The 25,281-nt window shown below is 35.0% G+C and overlaps 2 protein-coding genes across 2 annotated transcripts; both read left to right on the forward strand.

The window, feature by feature from the left end:
* Positions 1-316: 316 nt before the first annotated feature.
* Positions 317-24,352, forward strand: IFI44L (interferon induced protein 44 like). Its single transcript, XM_010377871.2, has 9 exons — positions 317-439; positions 7,234-7,721; positions 8,291-8,339; positions 9,061-9,256; positions 16,559-16,711; positions 18,252-18,423; positions 22,578-22,678; positions 22,998-23,172; positions 23,338-24,352. The coding sequence occupies exons 2-9, from the start codon at positions 7,244-7,246 to the stop codon at positions 23,370-23,372; spliced, it is 1,359 nt and encodes a 452-aa protein (XP_010376173.2). The 5' UTR covers positions 317-439; positions 7,234-7,243; the 3' UTR covers positions 23,373-24,352.
* Positions 12,329-13,768, forward strand: LOC104673741 (small kinetochore-associated protein). Its single transcript, XM_030913292.1, has one exon. It carries the CDS (start codon positions 12,460-12,462, stop codon positions 13,174-13,176), a length of 717 nt encoding a protein of 238 aa, XP_030769152.1. The 5' UTR covers positions 12,329-12,459; the 3' UTR covers positions 13,177-13,768.
* Positions 24,353-25,281: the final 929 nt, after the last annotated feature.

Consider the following 25,281-nt stretch of genomic DNA (forward strand, 5'->3'; position numbering starts at 1 on the left):
AAATTAGGAAAACATACGCAGTTACACAGTGCCATGCACAACTCTAAATTCCAATTAATAAATGTAGGAAAAATGAGGGAAGTAGAAAAAGGCACATGAAATGTTCACTATTAGCTTTACTGCAGTTTTTTCTTGGTAATGATCATTTCCTGCATGCCTACGTGTGGGCTACAAGGGGACCAGTTATTGTTTTTATGTGCTCAGCAGGATTTGTTTTTTCTTTGTTTCTCTCTCTTCCTAGTGAGGAAAAAGAAACTTAGTGGCAGTTGGCATGCTGCCAGCTGAGCGTTTGCTGCTCTGAGTTTCAGTTTCCTTTCTTTCCTAGAGTCTCTGAAGTCAGGGATCTTTAAGAAACTTCTGTCCCCAAGCCATGGCTGCTCAATAAATCAGACAGAACAGCTAATCCTCAATTTAAGCCTGATTCAACTCTTAGATACAGGTAAGTGACTTTTTAATTGAAACATAATATTTGTACATATTTATGGGGTATGTGTGATATTTTGATACAAGCATACAATGTGTAATGATCAAATCAGGATCTTTGGGACATCCATTGCCTCAACCATTGATCATTTCTTTGTGTTGGGAACATTCCAAATTTTCTCTTCTAGCCTTTTCAAAATAGACAATAAATTATTGTTAACTAGAGTTACCCTATTGTACTATGAACATGAGAACTTATTCCTTCTATGTAGCTGTATTTTTGTACCTTTTAACCAACCTCTTTTCATCATCCCCTTCCTCTGACTTTCCCAACCTCTGGTAACCACCAGTCTATTCTTTGCCTCCATGAAATCAACTTTTTTTTAAAGCTTCCACGTATAAGTGAGAATATCACAGGTAAGTGACTTCTTGCCATCCAATGTTTCCTAGCTGTGTGTGAAGAAAAAGCTTGCTTTCTTTTTTTCTAAAAAGGAGTTTCAGAGTGGAATTGTTGCTAATGATCATACTTTGCTCTTTCATTTGTCTTTTATTTTAATGAAAATTTCACACACAGATAACTAAAGAGTATAAATGATCCATCCTATAATCTGATATAGTTTTACCCGATTCTAAAAACGATTTGCTTTTTAAATTAGAATAGTTTTCTTTTACTTAAAAACAAAAGCATTACAAATAAAGTTGAAGAAATCTATGACTCTCTACTATACATTGTTTTCTTTTGAGACAGAGTCTCACTCTATTGCCCAGGCTGCAGAGCAGTGTTGCGATGTCGGCTCACTGCAACCTCAGACTCCCGGGTCCAGATTCTTGTGCCTCAGCCTGCCAAGTACCTGGGATTACAGGTGTGCACCACCATGCCTGGCTAATTTTTGTATTTTTAGTAGAAACGGGGTTTCACCATGTTAGCCAGGCTGGTCTTGAACTCCTGACCTCAAGTGATCTGCCATCCTCGGGCTCCCAAAGTGCTGGGATTACAGGTGTGAGCCACCGCACCCAGCCTCTCCTATATTCTTTACTCTTCTTGTCATAATTGTTTTTATGGTTTTCTGTATGTATGTGTTTATGTACCTAAATATGATCTCTAGTATTACTGTGTTAAAATTACTTCTGTTTTTATATACCAGCCAAAATGGTTTTATACCATAATTTAAAAAATTAATAGACATTAATTTTATTTTTATTGATACATGATTCATTACATATTTATGGGGTACAGGTGATATTTGGTGATGCACTTAGAATGTGTAATGATCAAGTCAGGGTATTTGTGGTTTCCATCACTTTGAGTATTTATTATTGCCACGTGTTGGGAACAAGCCAAGTCTTCTAGCTACTGAAATACACAATACATTGTTTTTGACTATAGTCACTCTACTTTGTTGTCGACTAATAGAACTTCTACCTTTTATTTAACTGTATATTTGTACTCATTAACCGACATCTCTTCATCTGTTCTTCCTAGACACCCACCCACACTTCCTAGCCTCCAGTATTTATCATTATACTCTCCACATTTATAGTATCAACATTTTTAGCTTCCACAGTATGAGTGAGAAAGTGTGATATTTCCTGTGCCTAGGTTATTTCACTTAATATTCTCCAGTTCCACCCATGTTGCTGCAAATGACATGATTTTACTGTTTTTATAGCTAAATAGTATTCCATTGTGTAATATACCACATTTTTCTTTATCCATTGACTTATGGACAATTAGGTTGATTCCATATCTTTTCTATCATTAATAGAAATTCACAACAGAAAGGTTGCTGTGATAAACGTGAGAGATACTAGAAGGAATTTTAACATATTGACCATATTAGACAATATTTAACATATTGATTGTATTCAGTTATCTTTTACAATGTGGTGTACAGACCCTAAAATAGCTCCTAATTGTACCTGTCCTATTTTTTTTTTTAATACTCATGTCCATGTGTAATCCCCCCTTGCCTGTGGATGGAATCTGTGACTTAACTGTAACTAATAGAATTTGGCAAATGTGATATGTTAAGATTATAATGTCCGCTATGCTAGGAGATTCTCTCCCTTGCTGGTTTCAGTGAAGTAAGTGGTCACGCTGGGGAGGCCCATTTGGCAAGGAATTAAGGGTGACTTCAGGCCAATAAACAACTGAGAACTGAGAACAGCCTCTGATCATTGGCTAGCAAGAAATAGAGTCCTCATATCTACAACCATAAGGAACTGAATTCTGCTAACAACCATAGGAGCTTGGAAGCATGGCCTTCTCCCATTAAACATAAACATTCTGCAGCTGTGGCTAGCACTTTGCTACAGTTTCATGGAAGATTCTGAAGCAGAGAACCAAACTAAGTAATGGCTGGATTTCTGACCCAGAGAAACTGTGAGACTATAAATGTGTTTTGTTTTAAGCCTCTAAATGAATGGGAAATTGCTATGCAGTCATAGATGAATAGCACAATAAATTAGTCAATACTATTACTTTATCTGTAGCTGCTTTCGGGTTTTCCACATATAAGGTAATATCATCTGTGAACAGAGGTGATTTTACTTCCTTTATCATTCAGGTATCTTTTTCACTTTCTTTTTTATTGTGGCCTACTTGTTCTGGATAGGACATTCAGTATTATGTTGAATAGAAGTGGTAAAAGTGGATAATCTTGTCTTGTACATGATCTTAGAGGAAAAGCTGTCAGTTTTTCACTGCTGAATAAGATGTTAACTGTGGACTATTTATACATGGATTTACTATGTTGAGGTAATTTCCTTCTGCTCCTGGTTTTTTAAGTTTTTTTCTTTTTTTTTTTTTTTTTTTAATCATGGAAGGGTTTGGGTTTTGTCAAATGTCTTTTCTGTATCTATTGAGATGACCAATTTGTATTAGTCAACGTTCTTCAGAGAAACTGAACCAACATTAAAAAAAAAAAAAGACTAAGGAAATTTGTTACGGGAGTTGGATCACATGACGTTGGAGGTGCAGAAGTCTCACTATCTGCCACCTGCCAGATGTAAAACCAGGAAAGCTGGTGGTGTAATTCAGTCTGAATTCAAATGTCTGAGAACTAGTGGAGCCAGTGGTGGAACTCCCAATCTGAACCCAAAGTCCTGGGAACTGGGAGAGCTGGTGGTGTAAGTCCCAGAATCCGAATGTCAGAGAACCACGGTGGCCTCAAGATATTTTAAAATTCCCCTTCGGATTTCTTTTTGATCCACTGCTTATTCCAGAGGGTGTAGTTTAATTCTCACATCCTTGTTAATTTTCTAGATTTTCTGCTGTTGATTTCTAGTTTCATTACATGGTTATGAGGAAAGACACTTGATTGGTTTCAATCTTCTTAGATTTATTAAGACTTGTTTTTTGACCTAACATGTAATCTATCCTGGAGAACTCTCCTATAATACATGTGAGAAGAATGTGTATTTTGTTGTTGCTGGGTGGAATGCCCTGTATGTGCCTTATTAGGTCCATTAGGACTATGGTGTTCAAGTTCTCTGTTTTCCTATTGATCTTCTGTTTGGATATTTTATAATGGATAAATTATTGTAACTGGGCTATCGAAATCTCCTTCACTTATTGTGTTGCTGTTTCTCCCTTCAATTCTTTCAGTGTTTGCTCCATTTATTTAGGTGCTCTGATGTTGGATGAACATATATTTATAACTGTTATATCTTTCTGGCGAATTGACCCTTTTATTATTACATGATGTCCTTCATAGCTTCTTATGACAGGTTTTGATTTACTGTCTATTTTGTGAGGGATAAGGACACACACCCCTTGCGGGTTACCTTGCAGTTCTTGCGGTTACCATTTGCAAAGATGCCCTTATTATCACTTGATTTTCATCCTATGTGTGTTCTTAAGTCTAAGTGATTTCTTGGAGACAGCATATTGTTGTATTTTGTCATGACATGCTTTGACTCAGTATTACCCTTCTTTCTTTCTTTCCTTTTTTTTTTTTTTTTTTTGGTTTGCTAATATTTTGCTGAGGATCATTCCATCTATATTTATAAAAGAGTGGCCTGTAATTTTTGTTGCTGATAACACCATTAACAGGTTTTGGTATCTAAGTTATTCTTTGGAAGAACATGTGTAAGATTGTATATTATATATTCTTCAAAATTTGGTCGAATTCAGCAACTAGACTCTGATCCTTGAGTTTTCTTGGGGAAGTCTTAAATTAATTATGAATTTAGTTTTAAAAAATAGCTATGAGACAGTCAAATTTTGTATTTACTTTTATGTCAGCTTTGGTAAGTTGTATTTTTCTAGAAATTTGTCCACTTAATTTATTCTTAAGTTTATTTTTACAAAGTTGTTTATCTTCAGACCATTTTATAGTTTATCATTTATTGCATTGGTACTGATGTTTTCTCTTATGTTTTGGATTTTAGGACATTCCTTCCCTTTTTTCCCTTTGTCAATGTCAGCAGTGTTTTACAAATTTTGTTAATCCTTTTGAAAACTGGGTTTTGATTTTGTTAATCTTCTCTATTGTATACTTGATTTGTCCATTAATATTTCTGTCCATTATTTTTGCTTTTATTTTTATTATTTCTTTCTACTTACTTTGAGTTTAATTGGTATTTTTTCTGATTTTTTGAAGTGAAAGTTTATATAGTTAATTTTCAGCCTTTCTTCATTTCTTATATGTTTAAGCGTATATGATGTTTGTAATGTTTTATCTTCATTCTATAAGTTTTAACAAGAATATTTTATCATTTAATTAAATTTCATATTTGAATAATGGATTATTTCAAAATATGTTTTTTATTTTCCAACGTATGAGGGGATCTACTAGTTATCTTCTTGTTAAAAAATTGCTGGCTTATACTATTTGTTCAATATTATAGTACTTTGAAATGTTTCGAGACTTGTTTACTTTTTAAGATTTGTAGAATATCTCTTCTATACTCTTTTTCTTTTATTCTTGTTTTCTGGTTTCATATATCTCAACTAATTTTACTATATCCTTTAATCCCTTTTGCCCTTTTCTCTTTTGGTTCTCTTTTTTTCTCAATACTTCAGTTGGTAAATTTTCTTCTAATTCTTTATGCCTACTTGCAGTTAAATGTTTTCACTTAATTATTAATTTCAGATATATATTTTTACATATAGAATCTCTTCTTGACTTTTTATTGCATTCATTTTACTGTAAATCATTCAATCTTACCTTTTAGCTGTTTGAACATATTAAACATAGTAATTTAAAAATCTCTATGGGTAACTCCAGTATAAGTAAGGGTTTGTTTCTAGTGTGTGCTCTTTCCTCTTGGTTTTCTATCATGTTGTTTCATTTACCTCGAAACATGAATGTGTTTATGATGAATGAGAATCACTGAATAGTTAAAAAATCATAGAGATATTTTGAAGCTGGAAGAATATTCTTTTCATCCAGACAAGATTTATTTTGTTTCTGCCGTGCAACTGTGGACACTAGCAACTCTCATTTACTTTAATTCAATCCAGGATTAAGAATACTGAAGTATGAAATTAACTCTGTCTGCTTCCAGTTCATACTTACTTCTTCTCTGTAGCTCTTTTCTTAAATTTTTAAAAAACATTTGTTTCAATAGTACTTGGAGTATAAATTTTTTTTGTTACATGGATGAATTATACAGTGGTGAATTCTGAGATTTTAGTGCATCCATTATGCAAGTAGTACACATTGTATCTAATATGTAGTTTTTTTAATCCCTAGCTCCTCTTCCATCCTCTCCTTTCTGAGTCTCTAAAGTCTATTATATCAGTTGTATGCCTTTGTGTACTCATAGCTTAGCTCCCACTTATAAGTGAGAGCATATGGTTTTTGGTTTTCCCTGTAGCTCTTCAGAATCCCAAACTGTAGCCTAAGGGAAAGGTTTCCCAGGTACTCTCCTTATTGCACTCAAAGGATGATTTTTATCTCCCTAACTCTATGAGTCTAGCAAATGCTTTGCTTAACTTTTCAGCACCACAAATGCCTTTTCTGAATCTGACAGACACACGTCGCAAATGTGCTCCCAAATGCCTAGCTAATCTCTCTTTCTATAACTTCTCCAAATCTTTGCCAATAGCTATAGGTCTTAACTGCCTTGTTTGGTCTTTAGAGCTTTGTGACACATGTGTTTTTATAGTTTATCCTTCTTTTCCAGTTTTTTTTTTTTGTTGAAATAATTGTTGTGATGACCAATAGTCTATTATGCTACTGTAAGACTTCTATAGCTGTTATCTTCTTTCACATTTCAGTTTCTTTATGTGCTTTATTTTGCATGAATTCCTAGGCTCAATTTTCTAATTCATACATTGGCAAATGATGCATGTGATATGATGATGATGGCCTCTGTTCCAGCCATATGCATTTTTAAAGAAAATTTTATTGGAACACAGTCATGCTCTCTTGTTTACATATTATCTATGACTTCTTTTGTATTACAGTGGCAATGTTGAGTAACTGTGGAAGAGACCTTATGGCCTACAAAGGCTAGTTGAGTAATTGTGGAAGAGACCTTATGGCCTACAAAGGCTAAAATATTTACTATCTTGTTCATTATGAAAAAGTTTGCTGACTCTTATTCAGATTTATTTTTTCTTTATTCTTTAACTTTCTGAAGTTTGTCAATTGATTTAAAAATTTTAATGACTTTTCCTTTCTAAATTATATATTTTTATATCTAACATTATTGTGCCGTTTCTATATTTTTTGCCTTAACCAAATAATATGTTTTAATTGAATCAGTGAAAAAAGAACTCACTGAAAGTAGAAGTGGAAAGCTAAGCTATAAGCTACTATATTATACAAGCTTCTCAACCTATAATTGTTTTTCCATTAGATCTAGAACAATGGAAGTGACAACAAGATTGACATGGAATGATGAAAATCATCTGCGCAAGCTGCTTGGAAATGTTTCTTTGAGTCTTCTCTATAAGTCTAGTGTTCATGGAGGTAGCATTGAAGATATGGTTCAAAGATGCAGCCATCAGGGATATACTATAACAATGACTTACATTAATGAAAATATGATTGTAGCCTTTGTGCTTGGAAATTATACTAATTTATGTGAAAGTTCGACAGAGCCAAATGATTCCCTGTGGTTTTCACTTCAAAAGAAAAATGACACCACTGAAATAGAAACATTACTCTTAAATACAGCACCAAAAATTATTGATAAACAACTGGTGTGTCATTTATCAAGAAAGAATATTTTCATTATAAGTCCAGATAATAAAATTTATCTAGATAAAATGATGACAAAAAACTTGAAACTAAGGTTTTATGGCCACCTTCAATTTTTGGAGTGCGAAGTTTTTCGAGTTGAAGGTACGTAAAATTAGATAGTCCTACATCTCACATTATGATTCTAATCTTTGTGTTCGGTAGGTAATAATTGATCTACAAGAGTGAGGAAAGTGAGAGGAACAGTTAGATTGGTGCCAATTTATACTTTTTGATAAATTCTGAAATGAAATGTGGGAAACATAAAGATTATGAGGTTTTTATCCAGAACGTATAGGCTGCTTTGAGAAGAGCAAGTTGAGAAATATATGTACAGAGATAGAGATGACAAAGGAGTTGGAGATGTGGAGAGAGAGAGATCTTATCATCAGAGCTGGTCTGTTTTGATGTATGACCCAAAGATCAGACCCTTATAACATATGACCCTAGAACTTCTAGGTGTAATTATGTGAGAGCTTCCAGAGCAAGTTAATGTGCAGAGAGGATAATTTTTTCTCCTCTTCCTCTCATTATGTTGCCAACCCTGACTCCTAATTGAGCAACTCAGCCCTGGGTTATGCAAGCAAACTCAATGTCTTATTTCAAAAGTAGTCTTGGCCATATTTAACCAGACAAGTTTTAAAAACTTATTATGCTATGTTTATTTCCTATAGGAACTAAGTATAACCTAGACTGCACAAAGAGGATATTGAAAGCCAGAGAGTAAGTTGGATTCTTGGGCTATCTATTAATGATTTTATTTAGACCACTTGTATAAAGAATGCTGACAAATAAGTAGTAAAGATAAAACTCATGCCACTGGAATGATTAAAAAAAGAGTTATAATGTTTTTGGCATAAAATAACAAAACCACTACCAACTATGAAACTTTAAATATCCACCTGATGGCATTGACCAATTTGATTTCATTTCCACTTCAGATCAAAATTTTCCAGGTAGAGTCTGGATAACCATTTTAGATAATTTCTCTGAATCTTTTCCTTGAGAAACAGCTTTTGAGAATCCTTAGTAAATATCAAAAACAAACTCCCTTTTTAAATTTATAGATAGCTACAATTGCATATATTTTATTTTGATTTCTCCTTAATGTATTTTTAGTGAAAATAATAATTTATCCTCAATGTTACTGATATTTCTCATTACATTCACGTGATCTAAGACTAATAGTTGAAAAATTGTTTGGTTGCTGGTTAATATTTAACTTTAGTCAGATGTAAAATAATGCATTTTCTTTAAGCACAAAATGTATAAGTTTAGATATTTCCAATCATATTATAGAAGATCCCATTATCAATATAATAATTAAGTATTGAAAAAATACCCTTCTCAGGAAGAGAAAGAAGCTCTAGGTGACTTGTAGTGTTCTTTATGGTATTCTTTATTGGCTGTTCTTATGCTGTATTTAACCACTGTATTTTAACAGGCACAGAAATAGGCTTCTAGCAGACATCAGAGGCTACAAGCCCTATGCAGACTTGGTTTCAGAAATTCGTATTCTTTTGGTGGGTCCAGTTGGGTCTGGAAAGTCCAGTTTTTTCAATTCAGTCAAGTCTGTTTTTCATGGCCATGTGACTGGCCAAGCCATAGTCGGGTCTGATACCATCAGCATTACTGAACGGGTAAGTTATTTCCCTGAGGATTTTATTTTATAGATTACAATTACTATATTGTTTATGTCTTTGCCTTTTTCTCTCAGGGCAATCCTAACATACAATTAAATGCTAAATCAAATGGAAAATAGAAGTAAAATTTTAATCGGAATCGCCTCCATTGTGCTATATTATACAGAGAAGCTTTCAAATTTTATGGAAGGAAGAAGCAGTTACATAAAGAATACTTTTTAGTATTTGTGTAAAAAACAACAAAAATTAAAAAACCCTATGGAAATATTTGGCCATTATATTTGACGTTCATTTTACTCACGTACCACATGATTTTACCTGGTTTAAAATGTTTTTCTTTTTTGTAGTAAAATAATGAGAATTATGTAAGATAATTTTTTTTTTTTTTTTTTTTTTTTTTTTTTTTTTTTTTTTGAGGCGAAGTCTCGCTCTGTCGCCCGGACTGGAGTGCAGTGGCCGGATCTCAGCTCACTGCAAGCTCCGCCTCCCGGGTTTGCGCCATTCTCCCGCCTCAGCCTCCCGAGTAGCTGGGACTACAGGCGCCCGCCACCTCGCCCGGCTAGTTTTTTTTTTTTGTATTTTTAGTAGAGACGGGGTTTCACTGTGTTAGTCAGGATGGTCTCGATCTCCTGACCTCGTGATCCGCCCGTCTCGGCCTCCCAAAGTGCTGGGATTACAGGCTTGAGCCACCGCGCCCGGCCGATAATTTTTTTTTAAATTACATAAGACCATTTTCTAAGACATGGTCATGAAAAGCAAAATAGTATTTCACTTTGGTGGGTCAACTTTGAAGGAGAACTTGAAGTGTAAATCTATGCTCTTACAAAAACTATCTTATTTACAAAAAGATATACATAAGGAAATAAATAGTAATATAGATTTCTTACTTGTCGCTCTAAAGAACTACAAATTATGATGCAACACTTGTCTAGAAAATTCTTTCTGGTTTATGCTTTTCAATGTTATCATGCACATGCTATCAAACAAAAAAATAAGAAAGGGAAAGAATAGAAAATTTTAGAATCAGGCTTTTTAAATGATTACCACAAATTAATATTGTCACTTGTTAGGTGACAATATTATGCTATGTATTATCAATATGCTGTGTATTATCAATGCAAAATTTAGCATAATATAAGACTGCATAATAAGACAGTAATGGTTGATTTTTAGCTTTTGTGATACACTCAATAACTGAAAGAATTTTCTAGGACTTTCAAGAATTACATCTTATTTCTTGATGTTGGCCAGATACTATGCTCTGGAGTGGCTTTATTTTAATATATCAGTGTAGTCTCAGAAGCCATGGCAAGGTATAGCAACACAAATTAAATTAATTAAGACAAATTAAATTAATTAAGCATTGATTGAAATGTCTCTGTTTGCTAAATATTTATTCAGAAATAGAGACCTAAATACAAATAATGCTTGGTCCTGTTGTCCAGAGATCTCAGAGACCAACGCAGATAATAAATATGTATCATTCATTGTGATATATGCTATAATAGAGGTACTACTCAAGACAAAATTTCTCTTTCTTCCTTTTAAGTTTTAAATTCCAAAGGTCTTATTTTAAGAGAAGCTGTAGACACTGAATTCCAATGAAATGCAAATGTTATTTAAATTGAAGAAATGTAGGGCAGACTTTTATGAGGGAAATAGAATATTTTATTGCTTAAAGACCCTTTCCTTTGAATAATTGAAGTTATAAAGCAAGCAAATCAATGGGTAAGGAAACTATGAAGATGCATATTGGTGTTCCTGAAATTTTACCATGTACTTTAACTCTAGTGCTTAGTGTAATTTCTTTCATGTTGAGGCACTGGTAAGTCCTATTCTCCTAGATAAAAAACTTCAGTGGGATTACGCCTATGCGTTTCATGGCCCAGGGAGAGCTTTTGACTTTATTACAGACCACAATAGGTCATAGAGGGTTCTCTCCCTTCTGGTTTGAGTGATATTACACCCTTGCCAGAACCACAGATGGAAAAATTGTAAATAAAGTGTCTCTGAGAAATCCTTTCCTTTGCAATTCTTCCTAAATCTTCCATTTTTTTGTGTGTATGTTGAAAGTATATCTGACCAACAAATAAAATACTTTCAGAATTCTTCTAAAAAATATCCTTGCTATAATATTGAATGTGTTTATCTAGGAAAGAAAGTTCTGTTGTGCTTCTTAAAGTGAGATTTGTGGACCCCTTGGGTTCCCAGATACATTTTAAGGATACCTCTGAGTTCAAAACTATTTTTAGAATTATTCTAAGTTTTTTTTTTTTTTTTTGTCTTTCCTAGTGTCTTGACACTTGAATTAATTATACAACATAGTTTTACCCATTGGCACATTAATATGAATCAAACGGTGGCACCAAACACTACTACTAGTCACTGTATTTCTCCCAATTACTGCACTTACAGGAAAAAATGCCAGTTTTACTCCTTGATGAATAGTAACAGTTACTGGTTTTATTTAAACTCTACTTTGGAATACACATCATTTTGATATTCAGTATGATAACATGGGAAGTGCTCATAAAGTACTTCTAATGCATATTGAAAATTAGCAGTTGTCTTTAGAAAAAGCACTGGAGCAACTGAGTTGTTAACTGAACTTTTTTTTATGTGACGTCACTTTTACTGGACAGAACAGACTTACTTATTCATACTTGGATATTTGGCAGATATCTTAATGAAAATGCTCAAAGCGACCTTGCTAATTAAAGACAAAAGCAAAAACTGACAGTGTCTGTTGCCAATAACAAAATTTGAGCTTTTGAGAAAAATCAAAGTTAGAGAAACTTGTATCCACTATTCTGAGCCTGACAGCTTTTCAACACTTAAGACTTATCCAGTGAGATTAATGGTGGTATTAACAAATGTGATGTTTTAATATTGTATGATGAAATGTGTCAACATTAGGAAGATCTGGATAACCCAGTGAACCAATGTTTTAAAATGTGCAATAAATTAGGCTAAAAAATCATGCATGAGTAAAAGATATATTCAAAGTATGAGACGAACCAATGGATTTAATGTGGCGGCATATAAAAATGTCGCAGATTCCACTTGCAACTAACCTTTAAGAAGTTATTACTTGGGCAGGAGGCGCGACAGTTGGTTCAGGGGATCTTTTGAAAGAGAGTGACAAGGACTGCGGGCAGGACCGGCGGGCTCCTGGACTTCAGCCGTGATGCCTCCTTACGATGACCAGTGTGGTTAAGACAGTGTATAACCTGCAGCCCGCCTCTGCGCTGAGCGGCGGCCAGCCCGCAGACACACAAACTCGGGCCACTTCTAAGAGTCTCTTACCTGTTAGGTCCAAAGAAGTCGATGTTTCCAAACAGCTTCATTCAGGAGGTCCAGAGAATGATGTTACAAAAATCACCAAACTGAGACGAGAGAATGGGCAAATGAAAGCTACTGATACCACCACCAGAAGGAATGTCAGAAAAGGCTACAAACCACTGAGTAAGCAAAAATCAGAGGAAGAGCTCAAGGACAAGAACCAGCTCTTAGAAGCCGTCAACAAGCAGTTGCACCAGAAGTTGACTGAAACTCAGGGAGAGCTGAAGGACCTGACCCAAAAGGTAGAGCTGCTGGAGAAGTTTCGGGACAACTGTTTGGCAATTTTGGAGAGCAAGGGCCTCGATCCAGCTTTAGGCAGTGAGACCCTGGCATCACGACAAGAATCTACTACCGATCACATGGACTCTATGTTGCTGTTAGAAACTTTGCAAGAGGAGCTGAAGCTTTTTAATGAAACAGCCAAAAAGCAGATGGAGGAGTTACAGGCCTTAAAGGTAAAGCTGGAGATGAAAGAAGAAAGAGCCCGATTCCTAGAACAGCAAACCTTGTGTAACAATCAAGTAAATGATTTAACAACAGCCCTTAAGGAATTGGAGCAGCTATTAGAAATGTAAGAAGAAGCAAGTGGCCACATGGCTCCCTCTTGGGCATAAACTCTCAGAGGAAGCCACTTAGGATATCATCTTGGCCATGATCTTCTGGGACTCACCATCTCCAGAATGAAAACAATTTCTACAGTAGAATTGAGGACAGTTTATGCTGAAATGGCAATTCCTCATTTAAGCAAGTTTTTCCAACCTTCAGGTTGGTCAGCCCTCCTGAGCCTCACAGGTGGATAATTGAGGCCTCCAAGAGAGGGGGGCCTAGGAGCTTGGATTGACCTTCTAGTCAACCACCTGATTCCAGCACACCATTATAATCTGGAGACTAAACCAACAACCAGAGGATCTAAAATGTCACATTCAGATTTTCAGGAAGAAAATCTTCATTACAGTAGAGCACAAGTGTTCCGTACAAGACCACTGAGGAGCCATGCTGTCCCCTTCCAACCTGGAACACATTCTGTCCCATCCTGGTTGGGCTTCTGTACCTTCTTATTAATTTATGAACCTAAAGTTGCTTGAAGTGTTTTGGGCTTAATAAATGGGGTGAAAGTATAGGTAGCAGTAACACCTACATGAAACAATACACCTTGGAGCTTTAAATTACTTTTTTTTTAAGTCTACTTTTAAAATAAATACTTCTGTAAATAATAAAAAAAAAGAAGTTATTACTTGTTGAGCTTTCCTATATTATGTTGAGGAATATTCACAATTACCTGAAAACTATACAGTGAAATATTACCTCCTTTTCATAGTATACATACGTGTGAGAGGCCATATTTTCTTCACATACATCAATTGAAACAACATATCAAGAGACTGAATCAGAGCCACATATGAGATTACAGTTATATTCTTTAATCCAGACTTTAAAGGGAATTGTAATAATAAACCAATGACAGTTTTATGTAAATTTTTAAAAATGCTTTTTAAGTAAAAAATGTTATTTGATAAACATGTGACAGGTTTATAATTGAATTTTTAATGGTTAAAACAACATTTAAGAGGAGGAGGGGCAGAGCAAGATGGTCACATAGGTCTCTCCAGCAATCATTCCTCCACTGAAACATCAATTTGAATAACTACTAACACACAAAAATATCACCTCAGGAAATCAGGTGAAAGATTACAGTACCAGTTCTAGCACAATAATAACAAAAGATACATTGAAGAGGGTAGGAAAAACAGTTTTACGTCATCTGCATCACCCCCCTCAATCCCAGGCAGCATAGTGTGGAGAGAACTGTCATCTGCTTGGGGGAAAAGAGGGAGTTGAGCACAGGACTTTGCCTGGACTCCAATATCAGGCCTACTACAGTAAAATCGAGCACTGGATAGAACCTCATGGCCCCAGACTTTAGGCTGTTATTTGACAGTTGAGCCTCTAGCCCCGTGCTGTTGCCAAAGTAAGACCATGTGGCCCTAAGCTTCAAGCTTGCATGGTGGACTCAGTCCCTGGACCCCACCATGGATGGATTATTAGTGGCCCAACCTCTGAACAGCACTTAATGACAGGGATGCCACAGTGGCCCTGAGCTTTAGGCGTGCCTCAGTGCTGCACCAGTCACAGTGGTCCCAGGCTTTGGGACTATGCAAGGCAGCGTGCTCAGAATTTTTGGATAGGCTGATTGTTGAAGGACTTTTCCAGACAAAGGCAACCTGCAAAGATTGGAATAAGTACCTACTTCCAGAGATGTTTATACATTGACACATAGTCACAAGAGTCAAGAACCATCAGGGTAATATGACATCATTAAAGAGATAAAATAATGTGCCAGTGACCAATCCTAAAGAAATGGAGATGTATGAACCACCTGAAGAATTCAAAATAATTATTTTAACGAAGCACAGCAAACTTCAAGAAAATACAGAGAAACAATTTAACAAAATGAGAAAAATGATGAGTGATCAGAATAAGAAATTTAATAGAAAGGTTGTAATAATTATAAAAAATCAAACAATTTTCAGAGATAAAAAATACAGTGGGTGAAATGAGAAATGAAATAGAGACCATCAACAGCAGAACTGATCAAGTAAGAGTCTGTGAACTTAAAAGTAGGTTATTTGAAAATATAGATAGAGGAGAAAAAAAACAAAATGAAAAGGAATGAAGAAAGCTTATGGGATTTATGGAACAGCATCAAAAGAACAAATATTCAAGTTATAGGAGCTAAAGGAGACAACAAATTAAAAGTAATAGATATCTTAAGTAAATAAATAGTAGCAAAAAACTTTTCAAACCTGGAGGATGATGTAAATATCCAGGTAAAGCTGAGAGAAAAGTCCCCAGTCAGATTTAATCCAAAGAAGATTAACCCAAGACATATTAAAATCAAACTGTAAAATATCAAAGACAAAGAGAGGATTCTGAAAACAGGAAGATAAAAAAAGCAAATAACATATTAGAGAGTTTTAATATGACTAGCAGCAGACTTGTCAGCAGAAACTGTACAGGCTGAGAGAGTGGGATGAAATATTCAAAGTGCTGAAAGAAAAAACAAACAAACACATGCATTGCAAATATTATACCCAGTAAAGCTGTCCTTCAGAAATAAAGGATAGATAAAAATTTTCCTGGATGAACAAAAGCTGAGGGAGTTCATTACAATTAGACCTGTCTTACAAGAATGCTAAAGCAAGTTTTTCAAGATGAAAGAAAAGGATGCTAATAAGTAATATAAAAATATCTGAAAGTATAAAACTCACTGGTAAAACTATATGGTAAAATTCAGAATACTCATACTATAATGATGGTGTGTAAATCACTTATATCTTCAATATGAAGTTTAAAAGACAAAACTACTAAAATAATAATAGCTATAATATTTTGTTAAAGGATATGCAACATGGAAAGATGTAAATTGTGGCATCAAAGATGCAAACTGTGGGGAGGAGTGGAGTAAAAATCTGGAGTGGTTTTTTTTTTTTTTTCTATCCAAGTGGAGCTGTTATTAACTTAATATAACCAGTTATAAATTTTCTTTTGTAAGCATCATGATTAACCACAAAACAAATACTGATAGTAGATACATAAAATATAAAAAGCAAGGAGTCAAAACATACCATTTTGTATATATATGTGTGTGTATATATATACACACATGCGTGTTTTACATGATAAATTGCATATAATTTTCCATTTTAATTAAAAAGAAGCATTAAAATTTTTTCAGTTTTAATTTCCAACATTTTAAATATTCATAGATATAACCCACATAAATAACAGATCTTTGGGATTCTCAATAACTTTTAAGAGTCTAAAGGGGTCCTGAGACCAAACTGTTTGCGGACCATGGTGTTCAAATATTAACCAATCTCTTTTCTTAATATTATCCTGTTTTGAATGTTGGATGATGGATGAAACTTTACACTTAATATATATATTTTTTAACAGTATAGGATCTATTCTGTTAAAGATGGAAAAAATGGAAAATCTCTGCCATTTATGTTGTGTGACACCATGGGGCTAGATGGGGCAGAGGGAGCAGGACTGTGCATGGATGACATTCCCTACATCTTAAAAGGTTGTACACCAGACAGATATCAGGTAAGATTTCTTCAATATCCAAAACATTTCAAATCATTTTCTTCAGTATTTTTCATTGAATTTTTAACCTCATAAGGCAATTTCAACTGCCATAATGTGGTTTCAACATCAATCAACACTATTCTACTTTAAATGAATAAGGATTCATATAAAAAAAGTAGAGTGACTACTGTTCTTTTCTTTAACATTGAAAAATAAAGCCAAAAGGCAGGATTCTATTTATTCACATTCTAGTAAAAGATCAAGGAGATAGTGTGCTTTTATCACTCTTTACAATAATGTAAACTAGTAATAGTCACTTAATGCCTTGCACTTTTTGGGTTACATAGACAAAATATTGGAACAAGTAACCACTTTGTATTGAAATGTGATTTTATACTGTAAATGCTTAGATTTCACTACTAAATACCTAGATTCAAAATTTGGCTTTGCTACTAGCAGATGTGTACCCATAAGTAAGTTACACACTTCTCTCTCTTAGTTTTTTTTTTTTAGGTGTGCAATGTTGGTATTAATGGTGTCCATCTCATAGGGTGGCTAAGAAGATTAAATGAGATGATATAGTCTAAGTTCTCAAAAAAGCCAACAATGATTGTTACCTTTCTTTTAGGTGTTGGGTATCAGCCTCAATTTCTAAAGAAGACTCTCTTTTGCCTCCCAATTTTGCTGAATTGGAAACCTTACCTATGTATTCATTTATTCATTCAAAAACCATTTATTATAAACCATATTTGTGCCAAACTCTAAGCCAGTTACTGAAAACACATAGTTCAATAACAACACAATCCTTATCCTCCAGGAGTTCATAATGCAGTCAGGGAAAAGGAGACACACAGATAAAGAGAGAGGGGATACAGCGAAGACATTGGAGAAATCAGGAGCATACCAACACCCTAATTTTTCACAGCAGGGAACCAGTCAATTCAGTCCAACATTGAAATATATAGCTTAGTAACTACATGTTTCCAAACTCTTGTTTCATAATCTGTTTCCTTAATCTTAGAAAGATTATTGTCTTGTGGTAAGAAGACATTAACTTCAAAGTTGGTATTTCTTTTATTTCACTTTAGTTTGTTTTTCTTCTATAAAATCAAAATAAATTACAGTCTTTTAATTTAAATAGCATTTGCAACATATTTTTCTTTGTTTTATTCTCTCTATCCAGTTCATTTAAGCATGCAAAATGCTTAGAGAGGAATTTTAAGTTGTATTTAACAAATGTTAATGGTGTTTATTTCAGGATAGTAGGATTTGATGTTAGCTTTCCCAAAATATTCTTTATACTTTCCTGCAATACTTACAATGGATGATTATCATTTTTGCCACAGCAATAAAGCGTTTTTTTTTCCTGCGAGAGAGATATAATGGCATTATGCTCACAGTGGGAAGGGAGTAAAGAGGTGGGTGCTACTAATTTGGGGAAAGAATTGCTGGGGAGGAGGGAGATAAGTAGTTACAGTACTAGAAGCATTAATTGTCTCTTTAAGGATTAAACAGAAACTCTCTGAATTCTGAATGTTACCTTATGTTTTTATAACAGTTTAATCCCCGTAAACCAATTACACCTGAGCATTCTACTTTTATCACCTCTCCATCTCTGAAGGACAGGATTCACTGTGTGGCTTATGTCTTAGACATCAACTCTATTGACAATCTCTCCTCTAAAATGTTGGCAAAATTCAAGCAAGTTCACAAAGAAGTATTAAACTGTGGTGAGTCTCATTGTACTTATCCAAAAAAATTTACTTTGATATAATTATAGATTTGCCAGAAGTTGCAAAGAGATTACAGAGATTTCCCATGTACCTTTCATCCAATTTCCCTGGAGTGGTGGCCGTCACAGATAGAGATCATTCACAGGCATGACTGAAGAAAGACCTCAAATCCTAATTTTCAGTCTTTAAAGAATAGACTAGCCATCCTTTTTTTCTTTTTTCGTGTGCGATTTTCCTGAGGCGTTAGATAGGGAAGTCACCTCTTCATACTATGTGGCTGCACCAGGAACACTGAATCCAGGAAACTGATTGCTAACAATATGTGTTTATAGTTCTATGTCATCTTATCACATGTGTAAGTTTATGTACCCATCTCTGCAACCAACTGTTACATCACTTCATAGATTTCCCCCATGGCACCCACCATTCCTCCACCATCCTTAACTCTTGGCAACCACTAATATTTTCTTCATTTCCGTAATTTTGTCATTTTGTGAATTTTTTTTTTTTTTTTTTTTTTTTTGAGACGGAGTCTTGCTCTGTCGCCCAGGCTGGAGTGCAGTGGTGATCTCGGCTCACTGCAAGCTCCACCTCCCGGGTTCACGCCATTCTCCTGCCTCAGCCTCCTGAGTAGCTGGGACTATAGGCGCCCGCCACCTCGCCCGGCTAGTTTTTTGTATTTTTTAGTAGAGACGGGGTTTCACCGTGTTAGCCAGGATGGTCTCGATCTCCTGACCTCGTGATCCGCCCGTCTCAGCCTCCCAAAGTGCTGGGATTACAGGCTTGAGCCACCGCGCCCGGCTTGTGAATGTTATACAAATGGAATCATAGAGTATGTCACCTTTTGAGACTGAATTTTTTGACTCAGCCTAATATCCTCTGACATCCATCCAAGATTTTGTATGTATTTATTGTTCATTAAAAAAAATTGTATAGTATTCCATGGTATAGATATCCCACAGTTTAACCATGCTCTATCAAAAAAAATTCCAGTTTTTAGCTACTGCAAATAAAACTCCTATGAATATTAGTGTTCAGGTTTTTTGTGGACATGTTTTTATTCCTCTGGGATAAGTCTCCAAAAATGTAATGCGGGGTCATATAGTAACTGTATGTTTAACTTTGAAAGAGATCACCAAGCTACATTCTAGAGGGACTGTACCATTTTACAATCCCACCAGCAATACATGAGAGATCTGATTTTTCTGCATTCTTGGTAGTATTTGCTATTGTTGCTATTAGAAAATTGTTAACTATTCTAATAGATGTATATTGATATTTCATCAGGTTCTTAATTTGCATTGCTTAATGACTAATGACATTGAATATCTTCTCATGTGCTTATTTGCCTTCTGTATAGCTTGTTCAGTGAAATGTCTCCTCACGTCTTTTGACTATTTTCTGATTGGATTATTTGTGTTTTTTAGAACTTGAATTTTGAAAGATCTGTAAATCCTAAATATGAATCAATTGTAAGATATATCATTTGCAAATAGTTTCTCTCAGTCTGCAGTTGTCTTACTATTATGACGATTTCTAGCCCTGCCATATCTCATCTCTCTTTTTGGAACTCTGGGACGTGAATTCTAGATATTTTGTTATAGTCTCACTGTATATTTATTTATTTATTTATTTATTTTTATATCTACTTGCTCTTTATTTTTCAGAGTGGGTAATTTCTATTGTTATATCTTTAAATTCATTTGTTCATTACTTTGTCTTCTCCATTCTGCTTTTGAGCATATCTATTGTTTGTCCTATCTTGGGTATAATATTCTTTTAGTTCTAAAATTTCTATTTGATTCTTTTTTGTATCTTCTATTTCTTTGCTGAGACATTCCACTTCCTGCATTTGCTTCAAGCATGTTCCAACTTGGCTCTTAAGCATTTTTATGATGGTTGCTTTAGAATCCTTGCCAAATAATTCTAACATCTTTGTCATCTAATTAGGGTCAGGATCTTCTGATTAGCTTTTCTTTTTCAAGTTGAGAATTTCCTGGGTTTTGATGTGACAAATGATCTTTAATTGTGTCTTTGATATTTTAGGTATTTTATTCTGTGACTCTGGATCTTACATCTTGTGTTTTCACAGACATATTCTGATACTGGTAGGACGGAAAGTATAGGTTTTCCATGAGGCCTTGTTTGACATCCCTAGAGAAAGGGCACTTTCTTACTGCGCCCCATATAGGATCCCCTGACATCACAGGGGCTAGAAGCCTCCTTGCATCTAAGGTTAATGAAGGGTAAAGTTCTAGCTTCTCATTTGTTCTCCTCTGACACTGCCAGAGAGGGAGAAGAGCACCTCATTGCCGCTGATTTGGTGGAAGTCTAGGATCCCCAAGTAGCCTCCCTTGACACCATCAAGACAGACCTTGTTAGTGCAGGTATAAATGTGCTGGCTCCCTACATTTTTTTTTTCTTGTCTGATACTACCTTGGCTAAGGACGAAGGTTGGGAAAGGGAAGGACATATCCATGGATAGGGCTAAGTGATTTCTGTGGTGTTTGGCTCAGGTAGTGTGGCTATTTTCTGAAAGTTTTCTGTCTTGCTACACTGCCCGTTTTCTTATGCTTTGACTAGATGGAACAGGTTTTACTTTACTTTTTTTTTCTTGTTGCTGGCTCTAATTGGCATTTTTCAGTTGTGAGTGTCTCTAAAAGCCAATCTGGGACATATGAAGTAAAAAGAAAACCTAGAGAACTCATCTGTGTATTGTTTCTTGGATCTCAAGGTTTCTGGCCAAATTGCATCCTCTGCACTTTTCAATCTTTATGTTTGATTTATGTATAATGTCCAGAGATTTTAGCCATATTTAGTGTAAAGAAGAGGGAAAAGTATGTCTACTCCATTTGATTCAGAACTGGAAGTACTCTCACTGAAATTTGAAAATATTTTCATATAAAGAATTGTTGGGGCATTTATACTCCAAAGCCTCATCGCTTATCAGTATAAAGATCACGTATTTAGGTTCCAAAAAGTGCTATGCAGTTTAATGTATAGAGGATGGTCTTGGGTAAGTGAACCACGTTTTTAAATAGTAGTAAACTTTGACCTTGAGGAAGGTAACTTAATTTCACTGAACTTTAGTCTTCTGTTCTTATAAAATGGGGATAAGTTTTGTATCTGAACTTAACAAACCATCTAACAAATGTCTGAGTAGTGAACATTAGATATACACAATGTAAATATATAAGCTTATATAATCACTTAATAGCTTTAAAATGATGGAGGGTTTGGGGTAAAAGAGAAATGCTAAGTTTTAAAATGAGTTTTCAAGGACGTATGGCAACACATTATGCTTGGCATGCTGGATGGCAATGCTTAATGCAACTAACTGTGCTGACTTAGGACCTCTAAAAGGACATTGTATTAATTTTGAAAGAGAAGAATTACATTGTAACAGAGGTTGAAAAAAATTATAGGTATCAATTGAGAACTGCCCTCTACCAGAACCTAGGTATTAATTGGCCAACTTTGCTAGTTATTCCTCTAAAACCTGAATGATGAGAAGGTAGTAAAAGAAATCATTTAGTAATGGAAAAAAGAAACACAAGATTTCGGTAGGAAGAAGGTACTAAAAGCTCTGTTAAGAGTTCTGGGAGTTTTCTTGGCAGGCATTTGAAATTAATCTTATATTTTCCTCATAAGCAGTTGTTAGTATTGTAGAATTTTGATTCGTTTAGAAGTCAAGTGTGATTTACTAATTCAATCCCTGTGGTTTGAGGGAGAAAGGCATAGATCCTTACTAGAACTGTGAAATCAGTACAGTTTGCTTTCATAAATGCTCATACACAACCCTCCTCACCCCCTCTTTTTCTTGTGGTTCTTTTTAGTCCCCAAAGTCCAGCAACCCCTTTTTTCCCCTTGGCCAATTTAAAACAAACTAGTTGAATGGAATAGTAGATAATTGCAATTTAGTATGAATTTAGTTGCATTGAAAAAATGCTGTCTCATGTTGGAAAAAAAGACCAAAGATCATTTCTCTGCTAGAAAAGCTTCAGGCTCCATATTGAGATGTATTGGGGATATTTCATTCTTCAGCTCTCAAAATCACATTACCCTATAGAGTTGCTTTCACATGTATTTAATAACTTGTTGACACATTGCTATTTATGACATAAAATAACTGATTTATCTATTTGATATAGGTGTAGCACATGTAGCCTTGCTTACTAAAGTGGATGATTGCAGTGAGGTTCTTCAAGACAACTTTTTAAACCTGAGTAGATCTATGACTTCTCAAAGGCAGGTAAAGAATGCTGATCATAACCAGATATTATTGTGATAGTATCACAATCATAGTTGTGTGTGTGTGTGTGTGTGTGTGTCTGTATGTGTATATATGCTCACACAACATATTTGCAGGGAAATGAAGAATGGAATCAATTGCTTGATTAATTCAAATTTATATCACACTTAAAACTGCAATGATCTGAATTATTAGTATGTTCCCAAGATAACTTATTAAGCCATTGCTTTTTGGGTTTCTTTCTTAAATTGTATTTAAAGTTGGTCAAATTTCAAATATTAAATACAAGACTTACATTTTTAAAATATACTTTCCACAGGTCATGAATGTCCATAAAATGCTAGGCATTCCTATTTCCAGTATTTTGATGGTTGGAAATTATGCTTCAGATTTGGAACTGGACCCCATGAATGATATTCTGGTCCTCTCTGCACTGAGGCAGATGCTGCGGGCTGCAGATGATTTCTTAGAAGATTTGCCTCTTGAGGAAACTGGTAATCTGGTCCTTTTCTCCCTCTCTCATAAATCACTGGTGCCTTTTGAAAAATCTTAAGTTATACATCAGTTATTAGATGACTGGGGCCCATCTGCATGCCCTAGTCCTGAAAGTTGCATTAGGATATGTGCTTAATTTCCACTCTTTTTTGTTTCATTTTCAGGTGCAATTGAGAGAGTGTTACAGCCCTGCCTTTGATATAAGTTGCCTTGATTCTGACATTTGGCCCAGCCTGTATTGGTGTGCCTCAATGAGAGTCAATCTCTATTGACAGCCTCCTTCAGATTTTGCTTTTGTTCATTTTGCCTTCTGTCCTTGGAACAGTCGTATCTCAAGTTCAAAGGCCAAACCTGAGAAGCAGTGGGCTAAGATAGGTCCTACCACAAACCACCCCTCCATATTTCTGTACCATTTACAATTCAGTTTTCGGTGACACCTTCTTAAACCACTCCAGGAAAAATGAGATACTCTCTTATTTATTCTTCTATAGCACTCTATACAGAGCTATGTGAGTACTAATCACATTGAATAATAGTTATAAAATTATTGTGTAGACATCTGCTTTGTTAAATAGATTGTGAGTTCTTTGAGAAACAGTGTGGATTTTACTTATCTATGTATTGACAGAACTTAGCACAGTGCCTGGTAATGAGCAAGCATACTTACCATTACTTTTCCCTCCCACCCTCTCCAACATCACATTCACTTTAAATTTTTCTCTACATAGAAAGGAAAACTAGCCTGGGCAATATGATGAAACCCCATCTCCACTACAAAAAAAAAAAAAAAAGAACAAAACAAAACCCACAAAAATTAGCTGGGTATGATGGCACGTGCCTGTACTCCCAGTTACTCAGGATGATTGATTTAGCCTTGGAGGTGGAGCCTACAGTGAGCTGAGATTGTGCCACTGCACTCTAGCCTGGGAGAAAGAATAAGATCCTGACTCAAAAAAACAAAAGAAAACAAAACAAACAAACAAAAAACAGAAAGGAAGACTGAAAGAGAATGAAAAGCTGGGGAGAGGAAATAAAAATAAAGAAGGAAGAGTGTTTCATTTATATCTGAATGAAAATATGAATTACTGTAAGTAATTGAATTAATAAAAGTGAGCCAATATTTTTTAACAATTTACATTTTATTTCTATGAAAAAAATAAATATTCCTCTTCTAACAAACCCATGCCTTATTTTCATTAATTGAATTCCAAATCATCCTAGCCATGTGTCCTTCAATTTAGGTTACTGGTGCAAATCAGTAAGAAGGTTTTTATACTCATGCTCCAAATAATTCTGAAGTCCTCTTAGTAGCTGTGAAAGCTAGTACTATTAAGAAAGAAATACAAAATTCCCAAAAGATAGCTTTCACGTTTTTTTCTTCTTTAAAGACTTCTTAATTCTCTTCTCCAAATTCTTAGTCTTCTTCAAAATAATATGCTTTGGTTCAATAGTTATCCACATTCTGACAGTCTAATTTAGTTTTAATAAGAATTATACTCATCTTTTGGGTAGTCATAGATATTAAGAAAGCAAGAGTTTCTTATGTCCAGTTATGGAATATTTTCTAAAGCCAAGCTGCAAGTGAAGTTGTGCTCAAGTGAATGAATGTTCAGGAGACACAATTCAGTGGAAGAGATTAACTCTTTAAAAAAGACCTAGGAATAGGAGAACCATGGAAATTGAGGAGTAGGCCTACAAGTAGATATTGGGAACAAAATTAGAGAGACAACCAGAAAAAGTCATTTTAGGCTCATCAGTGTTGTGCCTGTTGCAGAGTAACATACCAATACACCAAAACAGCAGGTGTTGCAGTAGAGAAAGACTTTAATAATTGAATAGCAGCAAATTGAGGAAGGTTGAGGAAACCTCAAATCCACCTCCCTGCTGGGTGTCAGTTTAGGGTTTTTAAGAGAAAGGCAGGTAAGGGGGTGAAGGTCTGGAGCTGCTGATTGGTTGGGGTGTAGGCAATGAAATGAAACATACAGAGATGAAAACTGGAATTTGTTTTTTTTTTTTTTTTTTTTTTTTTTTTTTTTGCTGAGGCAGTTCCTTGGAGAGGGTCATCAGACTGACTAGTGTCAGCAGACCCATGGGATTCCGGGATCTGG

Source organism: Rhinopithecus roxellana, chromosome 12 (assembly GCF_007565055.1).
Source record: "Rhinopithecus roxellana isolate Shanxi Qingling chromosome 12, ASM756505v1, whole genome shotgun sequence".
NCBI classification, from domain to species: Eukaryota; Metazoa; Chordata; class Mammalia; order Primates; family Cercopithecidae; genus Rhinopithecus; species Rhinopithecus roxellana.

Coding starts and splice junctions, on each gene's coding strand:
- IFI44L (XM_010377871.2), top strand. CDS start 7,244: ATGGAAGTGACAACAAGATTGACATGGAATGATGAAAATCATCTGCGC. Junction 9,257..16,558: donor CCATCAGCATTACTGAACGG/GTAAGTTATTTC, acceptor ATTTTTTAACAG/TATAGGATCTATTCTGTTAA. Junction 18,424..22,577: donor CAAAGAAGTATTAAACTGTG/GTGAGTCTCATT, acceptor TATTTGATATAG/GTGTAGCACATGTAGCCTTG.
- LOC104673741 (XM_030913292.1), top strand. CDS start 12,460: ATGACCAGTGTGGTTAAGACAGTGTATAACCTGCAGCCCGCCTCTGCG.